General features: G+C 44.8%; 2 protein-coding genes across 9 annotated transcripts in view; one reads left to right on the top strand and one right to left on the bottom strand.

Annotated features, from left to right (window-relative positions):
- Positions 1 to 26028, bottom strand: part of phc2b (polyhomeotic homolog 2b (Drosophila)) — a 335956-nt gene that overhangs the window by 257513 nt on the left and 52415 nt on the right. The gene's annotated exons all lie outside the window — the stretch shown is intronic.
- Positions 1 to 26028, top strand: part of anks1ab (ankyrin repeat and sterile alpha motif domain containing 1Ab) — a 37545-nt gene that overhangs the window by 1235 nt on the left and 10282 nt on the right. For all 8 annotated transcript variants that reach the window (XR_012926528.1, XM_076024889.1, XM_076024895.1 and 5 more), the window contains exons 2-7: positions 9791 to 9863; positions 17441 to 17556; positions 20769 to 20867; positions 22498 to 22644; positions 24529 to 24636; positions 25128 to 25298. Coding sequence is in view for 7 of the 8 variants with exons in the window: in XM_076024889.1 (XP_075881004.1) it covers positions 9791 to 9863; positions 17441 to 17556; positions 20769 to 20867; positions 22498 to 22644; positions 24529 to 24636; positions 25128 to 25298 (714 nt within the window). In the remaining variant the exon portion in view is untranslated. The remainder of the gene's footprint in view (positions 1 to 9790; positions 9864 to 17440; positions 17557 to 20768; positions 20868 to 22497; positions 22645 to 24528; positions 24637 to 25127; positions 25299 to 26028) is intronic.

The following is a 26028-nucleotide window of genomic DNA, read 5'->3' as shown; positions in this document are numbered from 1 at the left end:
GATGTGCTGATGGTTGACGATGATGTATTTTATTTTTAGAGCGGGCCGCCTGCACGTGTTTGAAGCCGCGACTGGGCGCCCTGTCAGACAATCCTTTTCCAAGGATCAACCAACCGCAGTCCAAAAGTGTGATTCACGGATCTCAAAGGTCACAAACATGGCTGTGTCTTCAATCCGTGGACCGTGTTCAAAAGTCATGTTTGCTGTTGTGACATTTCCCTTTCGGCGTGGTCAATCCGCTGTGGTAACTTGCCTCAGCTTGGTGACATCTTGATGGAAGGCCGACCCGTGTAAACAGGATACGGCTGTTACGGTCATGAGCGAGTGTGCTGTTTTCCTCCTTACAGCAAGGGCAGCAGGGTGTCACTTTGGAGCACTTAGACATCTTAAACTTTTACTTGTCTTTGTGAACACTCTGCCCACCCCCCCCCTTTGTCATCCCTGCACATCCAGTGCTCCACCCCTCTGCTCTCTGACAGAACTGTTTATTCAGGCTGCGTAGGGTGGAGTGTCCTGTTCTCAAGGGCATCCTGTTTTGCAGCTGCTCCCAAGTGTCTGTTTCTCTTCCAGATTTTTAGGGATTTATTTGTAATGGGGATATCAGTGCGTGCGTGCGAGTGTAGATAGGGCCCGAACCTGTTCCCGCCTAAGGAGTTTATCTCATGTAGCTATCAACCACCGAAGCAAACATTAAAGTGACACGCAGGGCTCCGAGGGTTGGCTGGGCTTTAGGTTAGATAGCAAAACAAAAATACAAGTAAATCTTATATGCACACAATAAATGTGCAAGTGCTGAATGTGGGGATGGCATTTAGAGACTTTAAACGTCATTGACATTTGTAGTGGTGCATATACGTTCAGAGAGTTATTGTGTCTGGCAGGTTGTGTAACTGCTGACCGGTTTCGGGGCATCCTCCTACGTAAAAAATTCTTGGTATTTACATAGACTATTTGACTTCCTTTCACATTTCAGCTTATGCAACATCAGTATCGCAAGTGTTGATGCTGAGCATACGAGTGCTTTTTGTATTACACTTTGCCTCACATCACTTTTCACCCTAAATCCCACCAGATTTGCGTTGAAAGCAGATCGGTTTGTGCAGGGTGATATTGCTTAATTAGAGCATAGCTCATTAATTAGTCCACTAATTCAGTCCTGTGTAAGGCAATGGCCCTCGTGAAGGCTGATGTGAGCAACGCCTTGCTTCAGGAACTTTCACTACTCCTTTTGGGTCATAGATTTTGCTCTTCCAAGGTGCAAAACGTCATAAATACTCCTTTATTCGTGCTGCACTTTTTTGAATTTTATTGGATTAAAAAAAAAAAAATAAATAAAAAATAAATTGCACTTAATACTCTCTATTTGAAATTTCATTTTCATGTATTTTATTGTATGAGTAGCAGTAGTATTTGTGTTGCTCATTTTTTTATGCACTGCATGGTCTGCTGCCATGTCCTGCGTGTTTAGACAGACGTTGACCAAAGACAATATTCGCTTGGAACATTGAATTAAATAATGACTTCCTTTTTCATACAGTCACTGTCAGTTTTCAGAATAGCAATCTGGGTGCTGTGGTGCTAAAACCCATCTAAATATTTTATAATTAATGTCACCCCTGACATCTCTCTTTCCCGAAAGTGCCTTTTTACAGGCATTATTTTATCTACTGACTGCCTAAAAGGTCATTACGCTTGTGAGAATGGCTTTAAAATACAAGGATGCATTTTTGGGCCAACTGTATCAAAAACATTTTTTTTTTTCACACTACTGTCATATTCCAATTACGATCACAATTTTGTGGACCAGGTGAATGTGAATTGGCTGGTGCACCATACAATTGTCTTAAGATTGTACGTATCAATTAAAGCATGTTAAAAGTGGTTTACAACTTGACACACAGGGATGTTTTTCAGCTTTACATAAAGAAATTATGTTTGAAGCTAAATCAGTAACATTTCAGCAATTTTTTTTTTTTTAAATCTCCTTTTGCACCATCGTACAATATGTAACATTTAAACAATCTTTATAGGCAATTGTAGCAGGTGTTTGTGATTCAGGGCGTAATTTTTTACCTGCAATTTCCTGACCAATTTCAGACCCCACATCAGTAGTTTTTGACTTTATCAATCTCTTTTACGTTAATTCCCTAAAAATAACTTTATGATGTAATACGTGTTTATTCATATGATAGTAACACACTGGAGCAGTAATAGAAATGACAAGTCTGATTAAGGTGATTGATGTCTTAATACTCAAAAGGCAAAGGTTAACATAACGGCACGTTACAGTTGCTTGAGTGGCTTTACTTGTGTGCCTACTCTAAATTTCCCAGCGGTATTCCTCAGGTCATTACACATGCACGCTTTTAAACTGAGTACAGTGTGTATGCATGTGGTGACGTTGCTGCACACTTCCTACTCTGCCTCCACATAACCCAAATAGATCGATATACATTTGTGTCCATTATGAAAGTATTCTATATTATATCGTTCCCTTATCTCTTTTGAGTAATGAGATTTAATATCGTTGGATTTGATTTTTTTTTTTTCACCTCTCTAATTCTATTATTTTGATAATATACATTTTATCTCTTCTTGTCTTAATCCAAGTTTGCTGCAGGACACAGTGAAGTCACAAAACCGTTTCCATGCAGGTTCATGGAGAGGGAATGTTTTCAAGGTATACATGTACGCTGGTTTATAATTCATATAGAAAGTCACGGCAGACTGAACACATCACGAGATCTGGTTGGACAGATGCAGCCCATGAATATGAGAGTGGTGGTGATGGTGTGGGACGGGGTTGAGCGGAGGTGGTAATCTTCCTCTTGCAAGTCACCCATATGACATTTCACCAGGTGTAACACAAGACACTGAATTTTTTTTCCTTCAACAACTTAGCCTTTGCTCCGGTTTTTACTTTCGTGCCGTGTTCATTTCAAAAAGTTTGCCAGTGTAAAAGTAGCTGGCTGAAAAATAAATCTATGTGGCTGAACTGAAACGGAGTCCAATGCGTCTCGCCAAGCCACTTCCTGGTGGTAGCGGTAGCGGTAGTGGCTCCAAAACTGGCGATTGTCATTCGTTTGTTTATTTAATCGTTTATTCCTCTGCACTAACACAAACGGTTCCTGGAAATGGATGGAGCTGACCACTAAATCTTGTGCTGCTGCGAGAATGGAGCATTTCCAATTCAATTTGCAATGAGACACCCAGTGATCCCTCAGCTGGTGGTTGTTGTTTGTTTTGTTTTGTTTTTTCCCCCCCTGGGACTCGGTTTCAGAGACTGCACTCTGAAGATAAGGCAAACTCCGCCGCAGTCTGCGTCTAATTACGGCTGCCAGTCATGTATCCCGGCGATCGGACGCCGGCGCTGTAAACAAAGCGAACCACACGAGTCAACGCAGCCGCGCAGTATTTCCTGAGTGACAGCTGATTATGAAAGCGGTGGGGTGGAGTGATATACCAAAAGGTCAGAGGATGACACAGAATGTCTCTCGTCCAATCGAAAATGGTTGGGCGCAACCACCTATAGCATAGTTCGAGATGACCTCGAATCTAGGCAAATCTTATGCAATCAAGAGTAGCTAATAAATGACACATGCATTGATGGCGCTTGCATGTTCTCCCTGAGTCCGCAAAGGTTGACTCCAATGTAGCCCGCTTCCTCCCACGGTCCAGGATAGACTTCAGAACCCCTGAGAGCAGGAGAAACAGTAATAGAAAAATGAAAGGAAGGGTGATAAAGTTGTCAAACGTAGCAGATCAGATTCAAATGTGCTGGATTGCAAACGGTGATGTCTTTAGTCGGGAATGAACATTTGAAGCCATGACCTTGGAGACCGGGACATGGTGATGGTGACAGATAACCCAAAGAATCAATAATGGAAGTAACGGTTGGTTTCAGCGTGGGCTTTCATCAAACTGTCACATATTGAGCTGCGAACAGGTGGGAAAACACCCAGCGAGGGACCTAATTTATGATAATCTGACACCAGCTGACATTAAGTCTCATTTGCAGCACTATCTGACAGGCTGGGCGCAGAGAAAACAGAAACGTACACAAATCCAGTAAATGTACACCTATAGAATGAGGCAAGAGTGACTGAAGAAAAAACACATTTAGTGTCAAAAGAAAAACTAACTTGCAAATGAAAGTCAAGACGGGAAACCTTGAAGTAATTGTTCTTTACTCAGAACAAAGACAATGAATGATGTATTGTACTCACCTCACCATGGAAGCTGGTGCTGCTTTGATGCCATTCTTAGCAGCTGTGTTTGTGCTGCCAGATAGGATTATGCGATGTGGGTCTTGTACAGTGTGGAGCTACTGGCCCATCCGTCTTTATTGACAGCAAAACTGAGACGGTAATTCTGTTTCCAGAGCGGCTCCAGTGAGGCAGGAAGCCTTTTTGGTTAGTTTATTATATTCTGCCATCGTTTCCATTATCTGCTCAGCTTTGGGCTCTCTGCCATCACTCATGTGCAGACCACAACAGAGATTATTTTAGCTGCGCAGCACATTGTTGAAGATTATTGCACATTATCTCTTGGGCATTATACAAGATCCCAGGCTGAACTGGCTGCACATGTGACATAAATGTGCGTGTCTTCCATGTGATTACAAAGACAAAAGTGAGGGCTGGTAAAATCACTTAGAACGGCACGTTTCAACTTATCAGGTTCAAGGAGCCTTGATCGTGCTGGATGAACGTATAATTTCAGTGTAATGTGCCGGATTTGAATTGCACCACATTAGAAAAAAATGGAGGAGCAGCTCACAGTTCCAAGCAGCTCATGCCTCATGGAGTTTGTACAAAATCTTCATCTTGAAAACCACTTCTTCTGCTAAAATATGCAAATTGTAGCAATCCGATGGGAAACAGGTTCATCCTCAAAATGACTGCTTAATGATGAACAAACGATTCAATGGAACGTCGCCAATAAGGATCATGGTGAAGTGGCAGAAAGAGTCAGTGTCCTCCAGGGAGAGAAGGAAGTGTGACATTAGCCATGCGTCACTGCCCTTAAGCTAGCTGCTGTACACAAGAGCTGTTCGAAGCATCTCTTTCCAAAGCCACTCTGAGCAAAGCAAAACAAAGTTGTCCACAGGGAAGAGCCATCAGTACCATTTTTAGTGGAGACGCTAAAATTCTACAAGATGATTCAGTGCTAATAAAGCCACGGCTATCGCAGGATTCACTGTTTGCTATAAGCTGTCGAGTCTTCTTCCCGGTCTTCATCTGAGGTTTTATAGAGCAGCTTGGAGCTGATAATTTTCACCCAGTGCCTCTGTGTCCGAAAGGAAGATAACTGGTCATGGAACAAGAGGGCTAGATTCCATTCTTACAATGTGAGCAATCTAGCTCGAGTGCAGTTTGACACACGTCCAACAGCATGACACTAATTTGCCCAAACCTTAGCCGCTGCTGAGAACATTTCCCTTCAAATGCAGTTCTTCTGTACAACGTCCAGATTGTTTTTGTTTTTGTCCTTTTTTCACTCGTTATGGAACACTGTTGCACATAATGAGCTCATAACAAGGCCAGCGTGACTATGGATGGTGGCTGCCTCGCCCGGGATAAAAGCAGCCAACCCTCAGATGCAAGCTCAGTCAAACGCAACAGAGCGCAGTTTCTGACACATTAGAGCCAAATTGATTTCAGTCTGAACGTACTTTGGCTGCTTTGAAGCACTGCTGCAGCAGGCTTGTCTTTGACACTCATCTAATCTTTGTTGGGTCAGATCAAAATCAAAAACCAAAAATCAGCAGACAATGAAGCTGCGCCTGGCTGGTAACTTCATTAGATCAGGATTCCCCAGCCCTTTCACACAGTTTTCGTTGTTGTTGTTGTTGTGTTAGGATTGTGTACCTAAGCGACAAATTGTGTGACCACTAAAATCTTGCGGTCCACTCGTAATCTCTTCAGTTAAATCAAGAGTAGGAGGAAGTGCAAACACCAAAGAAGTATTTCTAGAGGACGACTTTCAAAAACTATCCAAGACTGCAAAACAGCCCAATTTTTCCAAACCGTCTTCGAGTCCCGCCTGTGACTTTTGAATTTTTCCTGTAAATGTTCCAAAGAGCCCCATTTACCCGGAACCGCGGGACCAAAATTGTCCACCCTTTATCTTTTATCAGGTAACGGTAAAAAAAAAGAAAAAGAAAAACCTCACTGTCAGATCAGTTTCACTGTCGGGCTGATGTACTAAAAAAAAAAAGAAGAAAAGTTGTCATAAAAAACGGCAGTGTGTGAGGGAAATGAAGGGCAGATCAACTTGTATTAGCATGCAAATCACTTTGGGGTGCTGATAGCGGCCATCACTCAGACTTGCTCCGGTGATTTAATGACACAGTCCACTCACAGCACGCTACATAACTGCACTATCAATTACATTCCTCCGCAGAAAGATCCTTCCACGATTTCCAACCTGTACTTGGGCATTTACCGGAAGTCGCTCTTTTGGTCAAATTCTATTCTGAATCAATGATGACGCAGCGCAAGGGCTTCTTCTTTTCTTGAGGATAACCATCCGATACAAAGAGAACACTACTTAGTACTGATACATATTGATTAAATGAGACACTTTAAAAAAAAAAAAAACTATAATCAGTAGAAAATCTGTGTTGATCATTTGTTTGGTAAATAAAAATAAAACAGACAGCTGTCAGTGTCACAGCTTTGTTTAGTCAAATGAGACAATTATCCATCCATCTGTTTCCAACCATTGATGCTAAGCTAAGTCTCTCGTGAGCCTGGCGCCTGCCTCTCATCGGAGTTTAATGTTACTATTTTAGTCCCTTTTATAGTTTAATTAGATGTGTTTTCTGCCCTTGGCTCTGCTTCCTCTCCAGGCAGCGTCATGACTGGCTGGCGATAAGGTGTCGCGTCGCATTGCAATTAACCGCCACTTTACTCTGACACTTCATCTATCATTACAAACCGTGTGCAAGAAACACAACGAGCTTTTGCGGGTCTGCTTTTTCTTTTTTCTGAGCTTTTTTTCCCCATAAGAATGAGCCGGTGCTAACTTGGTTGGCAAGTGTTTTCGAAAGCCATTGCATTTACTTCTTATTGCTATCCAATCCATATGGTCAAAGAAAAGCACAGCAAAGTACAGTTTCTTGGTTCAAACGCTCTCCAGTTATGCTCGTCTCAGCTTCCTGTATTTCTTCTTCTTCTGCAGCCATTACTTCCTGCTTACGTCACAACTAAATGGCAGCTGATGAGTGCTGTAGTGGAAACCTGAGCCCAAAAGACACTCGTTTTTTAAGGTTGTTAAAATACAAGTGCCAGATACTAGAATAGAAATCTTTGCAATCCAGTCCTCTTGTCTAGCAAAGTCAAGTCATCACACGAAACCATTCCCCCCCCCCATTATGGGATCACTCATCAGTTAAACTGCACATTTTAAATGGGTCAATATGACAAGATATTTTGTTAAATATATGTACTGACAAAAGAGTCAGACTTCTGGCTCTGGTGAGTTATTTTATTTCTACAACAGCTCTCCCCCACCTCCCCATCCTGTGACTGCCTGGTCACATGACCCACTCCAAGGCCTCCAGCTATTTAATGCAGTGTCAGCACCTACATCGCAGGAAGAGCCGCGTTCTGTGTTGAGGTCAGCAACGATACTCGCTTTAGGCTTCCTGTGTGGTACACATGTAGACAATAGTGTTTCGCGTAATTGCCTGCCATGGCTAAAGGGCTAGTTCACACAAAATTGAGGTGTCACCCATTCGCTAATCACCAGTTGTAAATGGATGACACTGAAGGCAACCGTGGCACTTTTTAGTCTACACACCGATGGCCGAGTTTCACATGGGGAAATTGTTCTACTCAGTATGAGATCTGATTGTCATCATGTACTCAAGCGTGCACTGTAGACTGCCAGGTTGCAGCCACGATCATGTTAGCCCTTCTGAATATGGCAATTCACTTCCCATGATACTGGAATTTGAGAGGTGATGTTGTAGCTCTAGTCGAAGAATCTGACATTAGAAGCACCTTCCAGGATCACGGAAGAACCCAAAGAACCTTGAGCATTGACCTGAGCATTGTTTTTAGTTTTTTGTTATCATCTTCTCTGAAATGTTTAGCTCCCTAACCACATGTTGCATGACTCTTGTTTTGTGTCATCAACATTAATATCAGTACAGTTTCTCATTAATTGAATTGTTGGTGCTCAAAATTCACCAATGCGTTTAAATCAAATATATACAAAACTTCCCACCTAGAGGTTCAGAGTCCACCCACTGTAGTCTCCAAAAGTCCTATGGGAAACACTGTATATACATATATTTATATTCCATAAGCTCCCTTCATGACCTCAACTCCAACCCACTTACAGTGGGTGACGCTGTAAGAGCGTGGTATTTTAAGACACTTCAGCTCTTTAACCGTGATGGCTGGCTGGTTTCCTTAGAAGTGCATTTTGGTGACAGGTTTTTAAGGTGCACTTAAGCTTAAGATGCATCCTGGTGTGTGTGTGTGTGTGTGTGTGTGTGTGTGTGTGTGTGTGTGTGTGTGTGTGCGCGCGCGCGTTGTAGAATGTAACTGGGTTAATTCAAGGAGTAATGCGAGCTCTGAACTGCTGCAGGCATATGTGAAGCGTCCCACGTGCCTGTCTTCCAAATGAATCAAGACTTTTCCACAGTGTTGATGCCACTAGCGAAGAGCATCAGGCTTTTTCAAACACTAAATATTACATCAAATGAGCCTGGCTGCGTCTCTAGTGTCACTAGTAGAAGCAGAATCAGCTTTTCAGGCTCGGGAAAAAAAAGAAAAATCATAGCTGATCGTGAATAGGCTCCTCCAGTGATTCTAAATTTAGTTCCCAGCCGGAGTCGTTCCGGCTGGCAGACGGAATTTTAGGTGACACCAGCTTGCTAATTGGCGTTTTTTTTTTTTTTAAATTGTGAAAACACGGAGTTGGGGGATATCGGATTCTTCAGCGGATAAAGACAACACGAGATGACATCAATCTGTTAGACTGCTGTCTTTATAATGAGGCGACCGGGACACTGTGCATGAGTTCCTGTTGCCCTTGAAGCTCTGAGTGTCACAGCTGTGCTCTTGACATATTGATAATTTGCCAAAGAATGATTACGGTATATGAAACAGAACAAACAATGACCTGTAACTGCATCTGATGTCCTCCAGAAAACACCAAAAAAATCTCCTAAGTAAACAGTTTTGCCTCTAAGCCCCCGCACGGTTCCTCTCTGACTGGCTGTGTAATCTCCTGCATGCAGCGGTGCGCTCACTTAACCTAGCAGTGAAGCTGTTGCCGTATGCTGTATGAAGCCTTAATAATGTAGGTCTGAGAGGGCAATCAAGCACTTCCCCCAAGAAGCAGCCGGCAACAGATCGGTGTCTCCTGACGATGACTTGGTGCAGGGCAATACGCTCCAGTAATCAAGTTTAATTCAGTTCACGTTTTTTCCCTGGTCGTAACTCACTTTAATGCCTTGCGGTGTTTCCATGAAGTGGTGGGTCAGTTATTTGATAGTTGTCTATGCTCAACTGTTGCTTATAATCCATCACGGTAAAGCAACCCAAACCTCCTGCCAGCGCTGCCAGCAGCAGAACACCTCGCCCAGTGCTGCTCTGTCAGCCTGCTCAGAACACAACTTTGGCAGTAAAGTGGTGGTATAAAGTTAGATAATTAAAGCAGTGTAAATAATTTAATGGGGATGAGCAGTAATTTTAATTTTAATAGAAACAGCTTTTCAAGGACAATTCTGTTTTGTTTTTTTTTCTTGAGCATTTTTCTTTTCTTCAAACAGATTGAGAAGATCATGAACTTGATTGGAGCCGGCATTGAAACCTCCAGAGAAAAACAGCCTGCACTGAGCTCAGGTAACACAGCACCACCCGTTTCCTCCACAGCAACAAATTTTTGTAACTCATGTGGATCATTTTTGTGAGATTATTGTGAAAACATGCTACCAAGACATTAAGTAAGTCTCAGTTATCAAGGCTATTTTTTACATGATGATTAAGCTTTTTCGAACTTATGTAACAGTCAATGTTAATGAATTGGAATCCAAAAGTACAGCCTGTTATTTCTCAGAATGTCAGGCTCTTAATGTCTTTCCATGTCACTGATGAACCAACTCCATCAAAACTAAATTAAAACTAGTTAAGGATGAAGTATATTCTTAAATGGTTTTGCATTAGCAAAATAACAAAACTAATCACCGGCAACTGAATTAAAAGGAAAAGACCTTAGCTCAGAATCACTAGAAAATCCATCCATGGCGCAATGCGATCAATTTCTCCTGCAGGGGCAGGGACACTTCCAGCATGTCAAACTGCGCTTCCACCTGAATAAGCTATAGGAAGAAACATCAGTATACGCCAGTGTGTGAGAAGCCAGCAGTTGTTTAATTAGTAGTAGTTGTACTCGCTTAGATCATGTCATAATTGAGGTGTCATAATTACAACATTTTGACAATTAAAAGATATTTTTCAGTAATTTTGAAATCATTTTGAAATGACCATTTTCTACATGCTGCATATTGCTGCTCAACAAAGTCAATAATGCAGCCGTAGCCGCCCGTTGCCTCAGCACCACGGACAGCGCTACAAATTAAACTGACATTTTCTTTTTTTGCCTTTTGTGTTGTTCTGCTGTCTCACCCAAATCCTCCGTGACTCAATTTCAACCAACATTCTGTGAGAAGGCCCAATATTAATCTGCTTAAGAGTCAGAAGGCTGGTAACACAATGATATCCGACATCAATTCCACAACTATCGCAAGAGTTGCTGATGCCACGGAATACGGCAGTCATCTCCCAAGTGTGCAGGCTTGGATCCTCTGTGGCTGTCCAAGAGCACTCGGTCTGGATCCTAGTTCTTAGTAATGCAACCAGTGACATCAGCCCTGTGACTGATGCTTGGTGTCATGTTTGGTGCAACTCTCTGTGTCTAATTACCTATAGTGAGCGACTGATTCCCAGCACTGAAAGCACATGAGCTGGAAGGTCGTAAATCACCGACACCGAACCTGATATTTGTTTCGCACTTCATTGTTATTCTTTTTTTTTTTATGAGGTTCCCACTTTATAGAAAATCTAATTCCAGATTTCCCCGGCTGTCATATTTTCTCTCCTGGAGTTATTGTGCACCTCGATGGGGCTTGAATTGATAGCACACTTAATCGAGTGTCCTTCAGGCAGAGAAGCCAGCTGGCATCAGCTCCGTTTGTTTAAATAACATTCCCCGAGTTGATACAGTGTTAAACCTACCTCCAGAAGACAATCTGCCATAAGGTGGTTTCATCACACACTGTTGTGTAACGGCCGCTGCTGCTGCCTGCCTGCACAGGGCCGACATTTAGAGGTCTCAGCAGATTTATTAAGACCGAAACCTTCATTAGCCATGCTATGTGTGCATCAGATATTAATTTGCTGACCACGGTAAGGTGCAAGACTGGCTGCACAGAAAGAGGGGGCAGGAGTGGTAAAATATTGGCCAATATTTCAGGACGGTATTTGCACATGCCTGACAGCGCTTCGATCACACCTCTACGCCGTCTTCTTGCAAAGGCTTCCAGTCTACGAAGTTAAAATGACAAAGCTCACAGCAGATAAGAGTTTGAACAATTAATAAACTTAGTAGCTGAGTAGACACAATGTTAAAGTCTTCATGTATCATTGATACAGTTTTAAATTCTTTAAGTTGTCGTGTGGACACTGCAGATAATTAAAACCTACATTTTCGTTTTAATTAATACTTTTCAAATCTAGGTAATAATAAATGTCAAATGTGGATGAGAAGTATCTTTCAAGGGAGTGACAAAGAGGAGTAAAAGCATTCAAAATGTGAAAATTCCACCGAGATAGGAGGTACTGTTTAAAATGAGCAGAGAATGAATGTAAAGTTAAACAATTGACATTTCACTACCACTCCAATGGAGGCTCTGGTGACATTTTCGAATCCACTTCAACCATTCTTGAGTTTCACAGCAGCGAAATCCGCTCTGTGGTGGCCTGAGGCGGATGTGGACTCCATCCTCGAAGAAATAACACAAGATAAACATGTAAGACATGTCTTTATACTGATTATGTGGCATCGTTGAAGAGTCCAGAAGATGCACATGCCCAACTTGTGTTGCAATGCAATGATGACGTGAACGTCACATTTTCAGCCGGGATATCCAGTGTAACCTCCTGCACAGAAGCTGTATTTCTTGGAGGAAGAAAGTTTTTTTGGCTGTGTCTTGAGGGATCCCGATGAACCTGCAAGTGGTCCCATGTCTCTAGGACAAAGTTGACTTTTGACCCCATAGACTTGCATGGCATTAGGGTTAGGGTTACTGCTGGAATTAGGGTTCGGGTTTCGGGGTTCCTCATGGGCTAGAAGACCCAAATTTGACGTGGCTGTGTCTTGAGGGATCCCGATGAACCTGCAAGTGGCCCCATGTCTCTAGGACAAAGTTGACTTTTGACCCCATAGACCTATGGCATTAGAGAGTTCCAGACAAGCAGTGTGGTGTTTGTGTGTTTTTTGTATGCCAACTATTGACACAAGAGTCCATGGCTACAATTGGCCTCAACTGACTGGACCACTGTGTAGTAAATGGCTAAGGCTCCAGCTGTAGGGGAATCAACTCTCTCTTTTGTAGCAAAAAGGAGACAGGTTATTTTTTTTTATATAACTAGTTCTCATCCTGCACTTACACACCTTCATATTAACTGCCATGTAAACGATTAACACCCGAGGTGATTCCATGTTGCGTAACAGAAAATATGTTGTTTGGTTTTTTTTTACCCCCTTGTGAGCACATATAGGTGTGCTATTTTTAGGCCTGGTTTGAAGAAAGGCATACTGAAAAGTGTCCCAGATACGGCTGAGTCATGCCGTTGCCGATCCGATTTGAATCGTAGATCGTGCAGAAATAGCTACGCTAGGTTGGTTTTTGTCACTGTTTTGTATGCGCCGCCTAGTTGAGAGGCTGCGTTTTCTTTTCTCTGTCATTGTAATGAAAGGGAAACAAACAGGCACCACTTCAGACTTATCAGCCGCCGGGGGGTGAGAGTGAGGAGGGAGATGAGGCAGATTTCACAAAGACTGAATAGCAAATTGTCACTTTTCATTCATTCTACCTGTGCCTTAGTGTTGCAGCAGAGTTGGGAAACCCTTATCCCTCTGTAGCTGTTTTTGTCTTTTCTACCATTTGCATCCTGAGGACAGCTCGTTCATCTGCGGCAGCCATCAGAAAAAAAAAAACACGGCCCTTCAATCTTCTGCCACTCTGTCAAAGAATGAGCTTGTCAGGCCTGTATGCTCGTCACAAGCGCCTTGATTGTGTGCTTAGAGGAAAAAACGGACTTAAACGGGCTTAAAAAGATAGAGGCGAGCACGGCGGGCTAACGGCACACAGGAGGCATCGTCTCGGCTTGTGTACAGGCACGCACTGATGTTCAAAGGGAAAGCAGTCCGCCTTCACTTCCCACTGAATTAATTCAGCTTTGCGGCTCATTTTCTCCACCGCTTGGGCGTGTTGACAAGCCTCTAGCACTCTGATAGAGAAGGGCCAACTCTATCCAGCCTCAACCTCGACCTTTTGGGCTGTAAAATAGGTCTTTCTGGGCTCCCCTCTGAGAAACATCCAGATCGGATAAATAGCAACGGGCCACACTTGGATAGCAGCTCGTCCTGTTTAAACTGGGGATCAGACGGTGACCCAGTTCCGCCCAACGAAGGAGCATCGGATTCTCTGTCAAGTCTGTAATTAGGTTCCACTACTGTGGGAGGTGTTGTTGTCCCAAATGAATGGGCGTAATTGGAAGGAGGTGGCAGGTATTTTTACCACTCTTTGTCTGAATAGTGCGGCGTAATAGCCGATTTTGGCGGCAGGCTCAAGAAGGCGTTGCGGGATCTTGTCGTGAATCATAATTAGTCCACTCCAGCCTCTCTTACCTTCTATTACCATCTCATCTCCCCTCATGTTTCAGCGCCCTCCTCCTCTAAATGGTCTTTACCCCCTCTCTTATCAGTCTCTTTCACTCCTTCCTTCACTTCCACTGCTGAGCCCTGGCAAATCTGACAGCGGCTGCTCCTCCACAGAACAAATGATCAGCGCTACACCTTGCGGATGGCCGACCCGTTCGCAGAGACCCGACTTGGCCTTTACCTGATCGTTAACGCCGGAGCAACAGGAGGGAACAGGCAGCCAATTACGGAGGAGGTTCAATCAATAAGCCTCCTCTTTGCTTTCCTTCTGCTGGCAACGCTTCCTCCTTCGCCCTGACCGCCTCACCAAGCGGCAAGCTGCCCATCTGGGAATGTGTGAGGAGGTCGAAGGCTTGCATAATTACGTCCCGCCTTCAGCTTTACCCTGATAACGGCAAACATGCACACGGGCTGCCGAGCTGGAGCAGGCAGGTCCTGCAGTCGACCGCGAGCCTTTCAAAGACAGCCTGCCCCAACCTCCCCAAGAGTGACTCATTTGAGTGGAATCTGTCTACATTTTAAATTTTCATCCCACTTGTTTACGCATTCCCCCCCCCCCTCCATGTCAGTAGCCTCCGTTGTGCCCTAAAAATGGATGATGCGACATGAGCATCTGGAAGAACATAATGGAATTCTCCCTCGTCTGTCATGCTGCCTGAGATGCAGAAAAGATGGGACTTGAAGTGTTCTCCTCTTTTCTTGTCTTCTGCTCCCTTTGTATTTTCCTCCTTCTCTTCTCCCCATGCTCTAAGAGTGCATTAGGCTTCCACTGACTTAAATCCATGCTGCCCCCCCGTTGTCGCATCATCAAAGTAAGACCTAAATGAATTTAAGCCATCTGCTAATACGCAGGGCACCCGAGGAGATGCTGAGTTCTAATATTCCATTTTAGACTTAACAACCGCAAACAAACAAACAAAAAATACACGGGTGCTACCCCTGTACAAGGCAAGCCACCCTCTTTCATCCTTCCCATTTTGGTCACCCTTTGCAGAAACTGTCTGTGATTTTGGGTGGTGGTGGTGGTGGTGGTGGTGGTGGGGTACTCTTGTGCTCTTGTCCCCCCGTGCCTCTGACGCTCGGTGTCCTTTTCTGCACTGGCAAGAACAGAGTGCCGCTGTGCAATTCTAATCAGTGCAGCGGGGGGGACAGGAGGAAGGGGTGATGTGGGGTGAGGTTGGAGAGAGGAGAGACGTGCGAGCAAGTGTAGAGGAGAAGGGGTAACGAGACGGAATGCGAGGAGGTGTGTGTATGTGTGTGTGTGTTTGCATCACATGAGAGGTGGAGGCATGGAAGGAGGGGAGAGCGCAAGACGGAGAGGGGCGGGGAGGCGATAGAGTGAGGAAGAGAGGGAGAGAAAGAGAGAGGGGTGGTTGCGTGGAGCAGCACCCCACTTCATCAGGCGGCATCGCGGCAGCCCTGCAGTGCGATCATCACACGGTGTGGGGAATGGGGCTATGAGACGGAGAGCGGCAGACGGCAAGCAGCAGAGAGAGGACGAGAGCAGAGGAGCAAGGAGAAGGAGGTGGCAGTGGCGGCCGTGGTGGTGGGGAGGTGGGAGAGTCACAAAGAGGAGCTGGGGAGGTGGGGGTTTGGGGGGCAGAAAGAGAGGGAGAGAGGAGATTTGTGCGGATGAAGAGGGGCGGGCAGGTGGGGGGTGATGATGCTCATTGAGTCTGCCGCCTGCCGCGGACGCTCGCAAAGGACGTGAGGCTGCGAAGGCAGGACCTGTGATCTCCTGAGCACAGAGAGGGGGGGGGGGTGGAAAAGTAGCTGGCGTCAGGACGTTATGCCCCGCGAGCTGTGAGGAGGTGGGGGGGAGGGCGGGAGGTTAGAGTGGGAGGGGGGTGTGTTGGTGGCGGCGGTCGTAAGCGCGCGCGCGTGTGTGTGTGTGTGAGAGAGAGAGAGAGAGAGAGGGAGAGAGAGAGAGTGTGTGAGAGAGAGAGAGAGCCAGGAGCAGCTGCTGTGACTGCATCTGTGTGAGCCTCGCCACGACTCAGACAGGCAGGGGATGCAGCAAAGCTCTGCCCTGAGCACACAGGGCTGCCAGCACCACCCAGCAGCGGGGAGGAGCGGAACAAGGACCAGGTGGGCCGGGTCGGCAGCTGAGGGCGCCCGCCCCGGAAAGGAGCTAGCCTAACCCCTGCGAAACTGCCGTCCTGCAGTCATCCTCCAAAAACCAAAGGCTCACCTGCCTTCTCTCAGAAAAAGGGGACGAGAGGGGGAACGTCAGCTTGGATATATTTTTTTTCCCCTCTCTCTCTCTTTCTCGCCGCGCTGGGAGATGAGAAGCACGTTCCGCGGCAGAGTCGCGCAGCCAGCAGCCAGCCGAGGAGAGTGAACGCTGGGCAGCGCAGGAAACACTGGCACCGCCAAGGACACTCAGCGTTTTTCCCACCAGTTGTTGGTTGACCCGGAGATTTACCGAGGGATCTATACCTGGATTTGATCATGAATTGAGGAATTTGGAATCAGCACGCTGTGGAAATTCTAAGCCAACATTTTCATTTTTTGTTTTTGGGAAAGAAAAAAAAATCTTGGATGTAGATTGTTCAATGTCCGTGCTCCTTTGTGGCAAATGTGTATCCCCATATATACAAATATATATAGATCTATATATAAAAAAATAATACCATGAGTACCTCAACTGTGCTTTAGAATGCTGCTACCTTCATTGTATGAGCCGTGTCCTAGCTCTCAAAGAGGTTGACCAATGAAGCCATGGGACTCAGCCAGAGCTTTACAAGTATGTGGTCAAAACCATGACAAATATCATTTTGGGGGAAACTTTGTATTTCTGGGTTTGCACCTTGTTGGAGTCGTTGACAATTTTAGTGGGGATGGGGGACACTCGAGGTTTAGCTCAGAGTTATATCTAATGTCTGACACCTTTGTTAAAAAAATGTCTGATTTAGTGATTTTCCAATTGTCACTTTAGTGTTTAGTCTCGACGGGCAGCGTACGCTTCTTGCTACGTTCTTGGACTAGCTAGGCACTCGGTTGTTCTGTTAGCTCATCTGCTCACTGAAGGGATGTTTTAGTGAACCCCGTTTGTCAGAAGATTCCACGGTGGCCTCGCACCACCTAAACTAACGCTGCCGAGCTTCCGATGGGCGTCCTCCCCTGCACTACCTCCACCCTCGCCTGACATCCTCAGCCAGTCACACTAACACCAGTGGGTGTAACATTAGCCTAGTCAGTCCCCGGCGGGGCTTGAACGGGGCCCCTGCACCACCTCCTTTTCCCTCCTTCTGTGTGTGAGTTAGCTGGCCCCCGCCTTTTACCTTGGGAGCCACTCAACCCCCCTCCCCCTCGGCCTGGACCCTGTCTCCCCCCAACCCCGCCTGGTGCTGCTGCACTCGGCTCTGCTTCCGCTGGCCGAGGATGATGTGGCAATGCCATGTGTCGTCCTCTGAGTGCCGCTGCTACCGGCTGAACGGCTTCTCCCTGCTGAAGCGCTTCCCTCTCTCGGCAGATGGGGCCTGTGGTAAAGCCCTGGACCAGCCGGTGGGAGAGTGGCTGGAGCACGTGGGGCTGCCGCAGTACGAGAGCAAGTTCCTGCTCAATGGCTTTGACGACCTACGATTCATGGTGAGTCACCTGCCGCACGTCATCCCACAGGGGTCGCTTCCACTTTGCATCACTCTTGCCTCTGCCTGCCTGCCTGCCTGCCTGCCTGCCTGCCTACGATGGCCCGGTTGCTTTGGTCTTTGGATGTCACCACTCTGCTCACTTGCCCTCTGCTTGTCTCTCAGTGACTTCCTCCCCTTTCTTCTTCTCCTCTCCCCCCCTCAGCCTCCTCTCCCTCATCCCCTTTTATAGCTCCTCTTCACCCCAGCAATGTCTGATGACCCAGCTAAGATTTATGGCCCCCCACACTGAATGCCTTTCAAGAATATGGCCTGTCACCACTGGCAAGACAAATGGCAGCCAGAGCCCATTACATTTTCCCCCAGCAATCCCAATCATACTGTCTAATTTATTAAACAATTCCGGTCAACTCTTTCCCCATTATTGGATCCTCCAATTTTTAGCTGAACTTGACCCCTGTTTATCCCCAAACGCGGTGCAGTTTATGATCTGAACACTTTGCATGCAGAAACACAAACACTGAGTGCATGGTGTGTTTGTAGTTATGCCACAGCTTGCTTTAACCCAACAAAGCACAATTTCAAGATGTATGACAGTTGGACAAACTCAGTTTTCTCTGTGGATAAATCATCAAATGTCTGACTTCAGAGCACATTTCAGCGAAGCTTGATATTCCAATTCAGAATACACCAGGACACAGGGCATATTGGCCTGCAACATGGCTGCACACTGTGAATGCACTTAGCCAAAGGGTCTAACAAATGTCCATGCTTACCCTTTGGTAAGGGGTCCAAATGTCCACGTTTACTCCTAACCAAAGGGTAAATGTGGAATTGCCTCCTGGGTTCCACGTTCCATCAGTCGCAGCAGAGCTTTGTTAAGTGAGACCAGTATGCTCAGAGGAAAAGCGGATGTATCCCACAATGTGTTACGGCTAAAGTCTGCTGCTCTGTTTGGTTTTTTTCCCCTTATGGCGAGGCACGAGATCACAACGTTACGCGAACATGCGATCACTCCTACCACGAGGTGCGCTGCAGATGCCAGCTCCAGGCTCAGATTTGTGTTTGCTCATTAGCTGCCAAGAAGCCTCGAGCAGCAATATGTACACAGACACAGTCGCGGGGATGAATGTTGTATGGGTGTGTGATATAGATTAGAACTAAAGCGATTAATTGTTCGTGTGTAATCTGTCGGAAAATGTGAGATTTATGCAGAGACTGCCGGCAGGACACATGCTTAAGTTGATCTTGTGTCTTAATTATCCTAAAAAAAAAAAAAAAAAAATTCTACTTCACTATCAAGCATCATGTAAAGAAAAATTTAAATACTAGATTATCTTTGTACATCACTATGATAATGTTTGCTGTGGATTTTCCTAAAAGCATAGATTTAAAAAAAAAAATAAGAATAAGAACATAACTGCCAAATCAAAATACTTTCATAATTTACTCATTTTAATCCTGGATGTCGACTATTTTGGTAGATAAACTGCAACAAACAACTCACTAATTGTCAAAGGTTTTTTCAACAGGTTCGTTACAAGCTGAAAAAAAAAAAGAATTTTGTCATCTAATCATGTACGTAACATGTCTCTTGGGCACCATAGAGACCCATCATTATCTCCTCAACAGTTTGTTGAGGTTGCAAACAGGGGAAAGGTCAGAGATGCCGTTCAGACACTGTGAGTGTTAAGTCCTGTGCCCTTTTACATGATGCCAGGCAGATGTGATCAATTTAACTAGATTTGACATGCAGAAACTTGTTCCCAGGGTCCATTATATTATATTAGACGCTTTTAAAAAAAAAAAGCTTTTGGTGTTTTTTTTTTTTTTTTTTATGTGTACGCTGATGTTGCAACGAGGCAAAAAGCTCATGTGTGAAACATCTTACAAAGTTTCCCGTCATGCATTAGCATTGCATCTTTCCAGCATAAATATTGCATCAGAAGCCGCAGCCCACTCTCTTTTACTACTTTAACGTACAAGAAAATCTATAAGAATAAACTGAATTCTCCTTCTGACCACAGTAACACCTTAATTCTTTAAAAACGCACATGAATATAAAATGTCTCCAAATGATACCCCATGTATTTTTAGTTACTGAGAAATGCTAGGCCAGTGTTGCATAAACTCAGTGCTTTTCTTTGTGCAATAGAGAAGTTCTACCACGGCCAAGTCTGCAAATAGGCTCAGAACAAATCAGACTGCCATCACTGTAAAACTATGCAACACTTCAACATGACTCTTCCATCACATCATTCAAATGCAGGATGAAATAAAGAATTTGGACCAGTATCATCAAATCTGAGAGTTGTTTTACCAAACATAAAGAATCTATTTTAGGCTCCTGCTCTATTCTGACCTTTTATTCGAGTGATGAGTGGGTCGCGTCCTAACTGCACACAGGCTAACAAATGCTGCTGCATCGTGCACTGAAACCAATCCGTGCAAAGAGCAGGCTGACAAAAGACCACAGTATATGTCTCAACTTTGTGGCCAGGAAGAATCAAAATGCAGCATTCCAGAGGGAGGCAAGGCAACACTAGACGACTACACAAGTACACAAGAGAAAAGAAACAGACAAGATTTCATATGGTGCCATGAGGGGGGGGGGGGGTGACGACGATGTTTGCGTGGCCTAAATAAGAATTTGTTCTCCTATTTGTAGCGACATAGTATCAACACTTTATGGAACGTGTTGGTGAGACTGAGCAGCGGAGATCCAATAGGTGCTGCTGCAGTCGTAAAAGGCTTTGTTCCCTCGGAGGCGCACCTCATCAGATTGATTACTCTTGGCGTGCGCAATTCATTTAAGTTCATTTTCCTCCCACTCGGCTCCCTTGTGTGTGTGAGAGAGCGCGTGCATCGCGGCAAAAGCGAGACATTGCCAGTGGTAATATTAGCATAGCACAAGTCACGATTCATTTATTGACCTAGGTCGCGTATGTCATTGATTAGCGGTCGCACTTTTATGTGTGAATAATGGCTCACAGTTTCTCCCTACGTGCAGCTGTTCGCGTTAGTATGCGGGTTAAGTGCACTATGTTACGCCTACATCGTGTTTGTTCTCTGTGCATGGGCTCCGAGGTCTCAGAGTATTTGTTTGCATGCACACACAAGTGTACCATGTGGGAACGTCTGAGCGTGTGTTTGCGTTCACGTGTGCGTGAGTGCGTTTTCTTGCTCGTGCCTCTTACGTTTGTTCACATGCAGGGAAGTAACGTGATGGAGGACCAGGATCTCAGAGACATCGGGATCACTGACCCGGGACACAGAAAGAAAATCCTCCATGCGGCACGCAGCTTGCCCAAGGTAGTTAACATCATAGCTCAAGCTGAGCACCGAGAGAAGACATTGACTGACAGTGTCTGAGAATTAAAAGGTCAAAATATCGCCATGCTGTTAAAAGTAGTAGATGGGAAGGAGGGAAATAGATAAATTAAGCCAGATGGAAAAGATTGTGCATTCGATGTATGCAAAATTCATTTTCAGGGTCAAAAGTACACGACGATAGGAACGTTTTACTAATATCTATCAGCTGCTGCTATCGTTCTAGTTTGAATTTACCATTAAACTAAGTGTGAATATGGTCTACTGTACAGGAGAGTGAACAGCTGGGGAAATAAGAATGTAATTATGATGTGGCGCTGTAAGTAAGATTTATTATTCAGTTTTTGGGAAAACATGCACCTTAAGTTGCAGTGACACAAGTGACCCCTAGGCTAGACTTTGCATTAAGGTGAATGCAGGGTAAACGCTCTCAAACACTGAACTTGAGACTCACACAACTGAGTCAGACCTCACACCTTCTCTCCACACAGGTCTCAAATCTGTGTCCCAAATCACATAGTGAATCACGCGGTGTTGTCCCAAATTGTGCAACAGCGTTTTCCTCCCACTGCGAGTGAGGATGGGTTTTGAACAGCCACTTCCACATCTTCTGTTACTTCAATTACATCAGATTACTCTCAGACGGTAAATAAGCAGTAGTGATTGGATTGCATTAAACACCCAAAACGAATGATCAAACAAAACTGGCACAAAGGAGTTAGTGGCTAGGTAGCTCTGCTGCAGCTAGGAGTATATCAGCAAGCAAGCGGAGACTGATGTTAAGTAGCACAGTGAAAACATTACGTCACCAATAGGGCATTCAGTGAAGGGGTGAAATCAGTATTAGGGCATTCAGTGAAGGGGTGAAATCAGTATTAGAGCATCCAGACCATCAGAAAAGTATGATTCTGAAGCACACGAGAGCAGTGCGGTGCAAAGAATTGTTTTGCCTTAATGGGAGCCATATGTGCTAGTGGAGTGCCAATTAGACGATGATGACTGAAAAGTAGACGCAAGCACAGCCGCAGGAAATTGAACAATTATGTACGGAGGACAAACATAATAGTTCCCATTCAAACCGACTTCAAAAATTGGTAGCCCTGTGTGTAAATATCAGCTTGTCACCTCTGCTAATGCTGCTAACACCGATGGTCTTTAGGCTAAAGCTTATAAACTCTTACCACATTAAAACAGACAACTTACTTGTTAAATATCAACATCAACACCCTGAACAGAGTACTTAGTATTTCAATCACCCCCATAGGTGGGCTACAATGTAAACTGAGAGGATCAACGCCCACTGACGGCACATAGCTGGCACAAGCTTCTCACACAAAGTTTACCTTGATACTTTTTAAAAAGCAACATGGCCACCTCCCACTGCAGTAGGTACTTTTTTTTTTTTTTTGATGTTGTGGAGAGAATATTTAAGAACGGTTGGCAGTGTGGTGCAAAGTGAGCACAGGATTTGCATCTGAACTCTAGCCTACGTACAGTGGCACCAGTTCAGCATTTACCTTTGTGGGTCAAAATATTTTATCATTCGTATTTTGTCAGAACATCCCAGAGCTACTGGACCGGTTTCCTTTACATGTCTTTCCCTTCAATGCAGGTAAAGGCACTGGGCTGTGATGGCAGCACATCCCTTGCCTCCTGGCTGGACTGCCTTGGCCTGCATGAATATTTGCCCAACTTTCTGTCAAGTGGTTACCGAACACTGGAGTGTGTAAAGAACCTGTGGGAGCTGGAGATTATCAATGTAAGACACCATCTCCTGCTCTTCTATTCCGTCGGATATTGTGGCGCTCGCACGTGACGAGAGAGCAAAAAAAAAAAAAAAAAAAGATTCCTTGTTGACCTGAAGACATTTTGAGCAAAGTCTGTCAGAAGAAAAGGAGGCCCAATTGCAATATTTGCACTGTCTGTATGACTGCAGAGATTACAAAGAGGCGCTGGGTGATGGAGGCATTTGCATAGAACTTATTAAAAAAAAGATACTGAACAGGCAAATGCATATCAAAAATCCTGCATGCAACAACAATAAGCTGACTAATTGCCGTAATCATGACAGAAATAATTGTGTAGAATTTGTGATTGCAAAAGAGAACCAGTTAATGACTTGTATAGTAGCAAATGTTCTCGACAGCATATCACTTTTTTTCTTTTTTTTTTTTGCGGTTTTTGTGTGTTTGTGCGATCTATCAGTGCAATTGGCATGGAGGAAGATGTTTCACCTCACACGTTGAGGTTGCGGGTATAGTCGGAAGTCTAAATGCCTGGGGACCCTGAATTCCACAGTATCGTCCTTAATTTGAGAACAACCCGTCTTGTACCACGTAGGCATTGCTTACATTTTATTGCAACAAGACAATTAAAAAGATGATCTGATATCATTACGAAGCAATTAGCAGGGCAGTGTAGCAGTGGTGGATTAGCCGGTTTATCTTGTTGTCTCTTCGCATGCGTCTGCAGTTCTGTGCGATAAACGCAGACAGCAGCGGTGTAGAAACGCCAAAGAGCAGCGGCACAGCAGCGGCACAGCAGCAGCTGCCGAGCAGACCGTATATGCAGTGTGTTAGGAACGGTGTCCAGCAGACTGCAGTACAGAAAGATGGGTGTGAGAGCCGAGCACATTAGTTGCTGTGTGCAGAGAAGCAGAACTGCCTCTGAGCATTTTGGCAGAACTCGCTTTCCATTACATTCCCCGCATCCTCTCCAGCATCTCGCCGCGTGCAGTATCAAGCCTCAGTGTGATCTACGAGCTGCTTTACATTTTCTGCGTAATCCCAAGGCTCTTTATTACATTTCACACACCTCTTGCACACTGGTCTCGCTGGGATTCTGTACATGAGGATAATAGGAGTCCGGGGGGTGAGGGGGGGGGGGGGGGGGGGGAGGCTGCAGACCCAGGAACCCAGAGGACAGAGCAGTTGCCTCCGCTGCCTTTCTGACTCTCACTGTATAAATAATTGAAGTCCTCAGACAAAGAACCATATGAGCCTGTTGGATTGTTTTGCAGCGGCGACATAATTGCAAAATGTAACATTAATCACTCAACATCCACCTTTACTGGATGAGCAAGAATGTTAATAGCCAATTATGCAAATGTACAGTGCTGGGATAATGAGTTTTGACTACATAAAATTAACCTGTGCTTCTTCTATTGAGGGTTGCAGCCACACAGGCACTTGTAAAGGAGCTAGCGCTCACGTGCGCATCAGAAACAAACCTGCACCGGTCGAAGGTCCTGCAAATGAAACAGATTCAGGCGGCGCAGCTATTTCGCATTCAGGCTCATCCAATCAGCCAAATGCCTCTCTGTTATTTGTCCGAACGTGGAGCTTGAATTATGGAGTGTCCCAGGAAGGAGACAGTGCTGTACTTTAAGCTTACGGCGAAACAGATTGGGACTGAATTATTGACGAGAGTCATTTCTGTTTGCCCACGGACGCCTGCCAGCGAGGGGCGCACGCCACCAAATTTTTGTGTGTGTGTGTGTGTGTGTGTGTGTGTGTGTGTGTGTGTCAGTGTGTTTTGGACGTGTCTCTATTAGCTTAGAATGGATACGGGCTACTGTTTAGAGTATTAATGTGCTGTAAAAACCCGTCCTTGTATCTTGTTCTGCCCCCCCCCCCGCCCCCAGGTTATCAAGATTAGCGCCCTGGGCCACAGGAAGAGGATCATCGCCTCTCTTGCAGAGAGACCCTACGAGGAGGCGCCGACCAAGTCCCGTCGTCTGTCCCCAATCATGGTGAGGCTGCTGATGAGGAGAACGGTCAAGCCAAGTTTGTTTCCAGAAATAGATTGGCTGGCTTTGCATCAATGAGTTCACATGGTGCCCAACGTTATGAGGATGATGGATAATTTCACGGTTATTTTTTCCGTGTTAAACAAGAGAGTTTTACATCGAAACCAAAAGTGCTCTAAATCATCATTTTGTGAGGAAATGGATCAGGATTTTTTTTTTTTTTTTTTTTTTTTTCTGCGGCAGTGTGTATCTAATTTTGGGAAGAGATTTTTCTATATCATTATGCTCATAACAGTTAAATGCTCAGGGCTGATTTCCCAGGCAGATTAAACTGGGCCAGAAAGAATTGAGAATCTCCACGGATGGGGGGTCTTTTGTCTCGGATTAAGCTTGGATGTAGCTCAGGGGAAAGCTGCCTGTGTCGACGGTGCTGTGAAAACGTGCCTCACATGCAGCCGCATTGTGCCCGTGTGTCGTGCCCGTTTGTCCGGCAGTTCCACGACCTCCTGTCGCAGACCACATCCCCCCTGAGTCAGCTGGACCCCTACACCAGCCGCTCTATGGATATGCTCCTGCCGCTGGCTGAGTCGGATCGGAGGAGGAGAGCGCTCGAGCAGGACTGTAGTATTTCCCTGCGTTCGTTCAGCGAGAGGCCGCGCTCTGTGGTGAGTCTCTCCTCTTTCCTGCACTTTGATCACTGTGGCAGACCACCAAACACACTCTCAGAGGGTGTAGAAGGGGATGCAGTGCAACGCTGTTTGCAGCACCCCTCGAGATAGGCGAGGAACTCAGTCAAGTGAAGTAAGCGGGTACAAAACCTTTACACTGCAAGAGAGGCAACTGAGGACTGAGAACTATTCTAAAATCATCCATGAGATACCTTTTGTATATGATTAACTACAATTATTATTTGAACTTTATAGTTTGGGAATATTAGGTTGTCAGTAAAAAAATATTATTTTTGATATGGTTTTACTGGAACTTGCAGCTTGGACTTTTGAAATTGACTTTTTACTTCCTTATGAATAAACAGCTAATTCTTTGCATTGATTTAAACATTAACAGAGGATGAAAATTCTGTGACGACCCAGACCTCGTGAATTATTACAAGATGTTGTTTGTAATCTGCTAACTGGCTAAAAGGAACTTTAATGTTTTTCACAGTGCCAAAATATTTTCAACATGGTTGCTTTCGAAATATGAAACGTATGAAAATAACGTGGGTTTTTTTTTTTTTTTTTTTGCTTTCTCTTTTAAAGATATTCCCAGGTTTTGCCACCACACAGTTAATGCCTCATTAAGGATGTCTAATACATATTGAAATCCACAAATTAATCAAAATTATGTGTGGAGCAATTGACTGTCCAAAGGTTTGGTATTATATCACAGTTTAAT

Source organism: Nelusetta ayraudi, unplaced genomic scaffold (genome assembly GCF_046127955.1).
Source record: "Nelusetta ayraudi isolate G7.1 ecotype Tasmania unplaced genomic scaffold, CSIRO-AGI_Nayr_v1 ptg000017l, whole genome shotgun sequence".
Taxonomy (NCBI): Eukaryota; Metazoa; Chordata; class Actinopteri; order Tetraodontiformes; family Monacanthidae; genus Nelusetta; species Nelusetta ayraudi.
The sequence above is the reverse complement of the archived record's forward strand: the minus strand, read 5'-3'. Positions and strand labels throughout refer to the sequence as shown.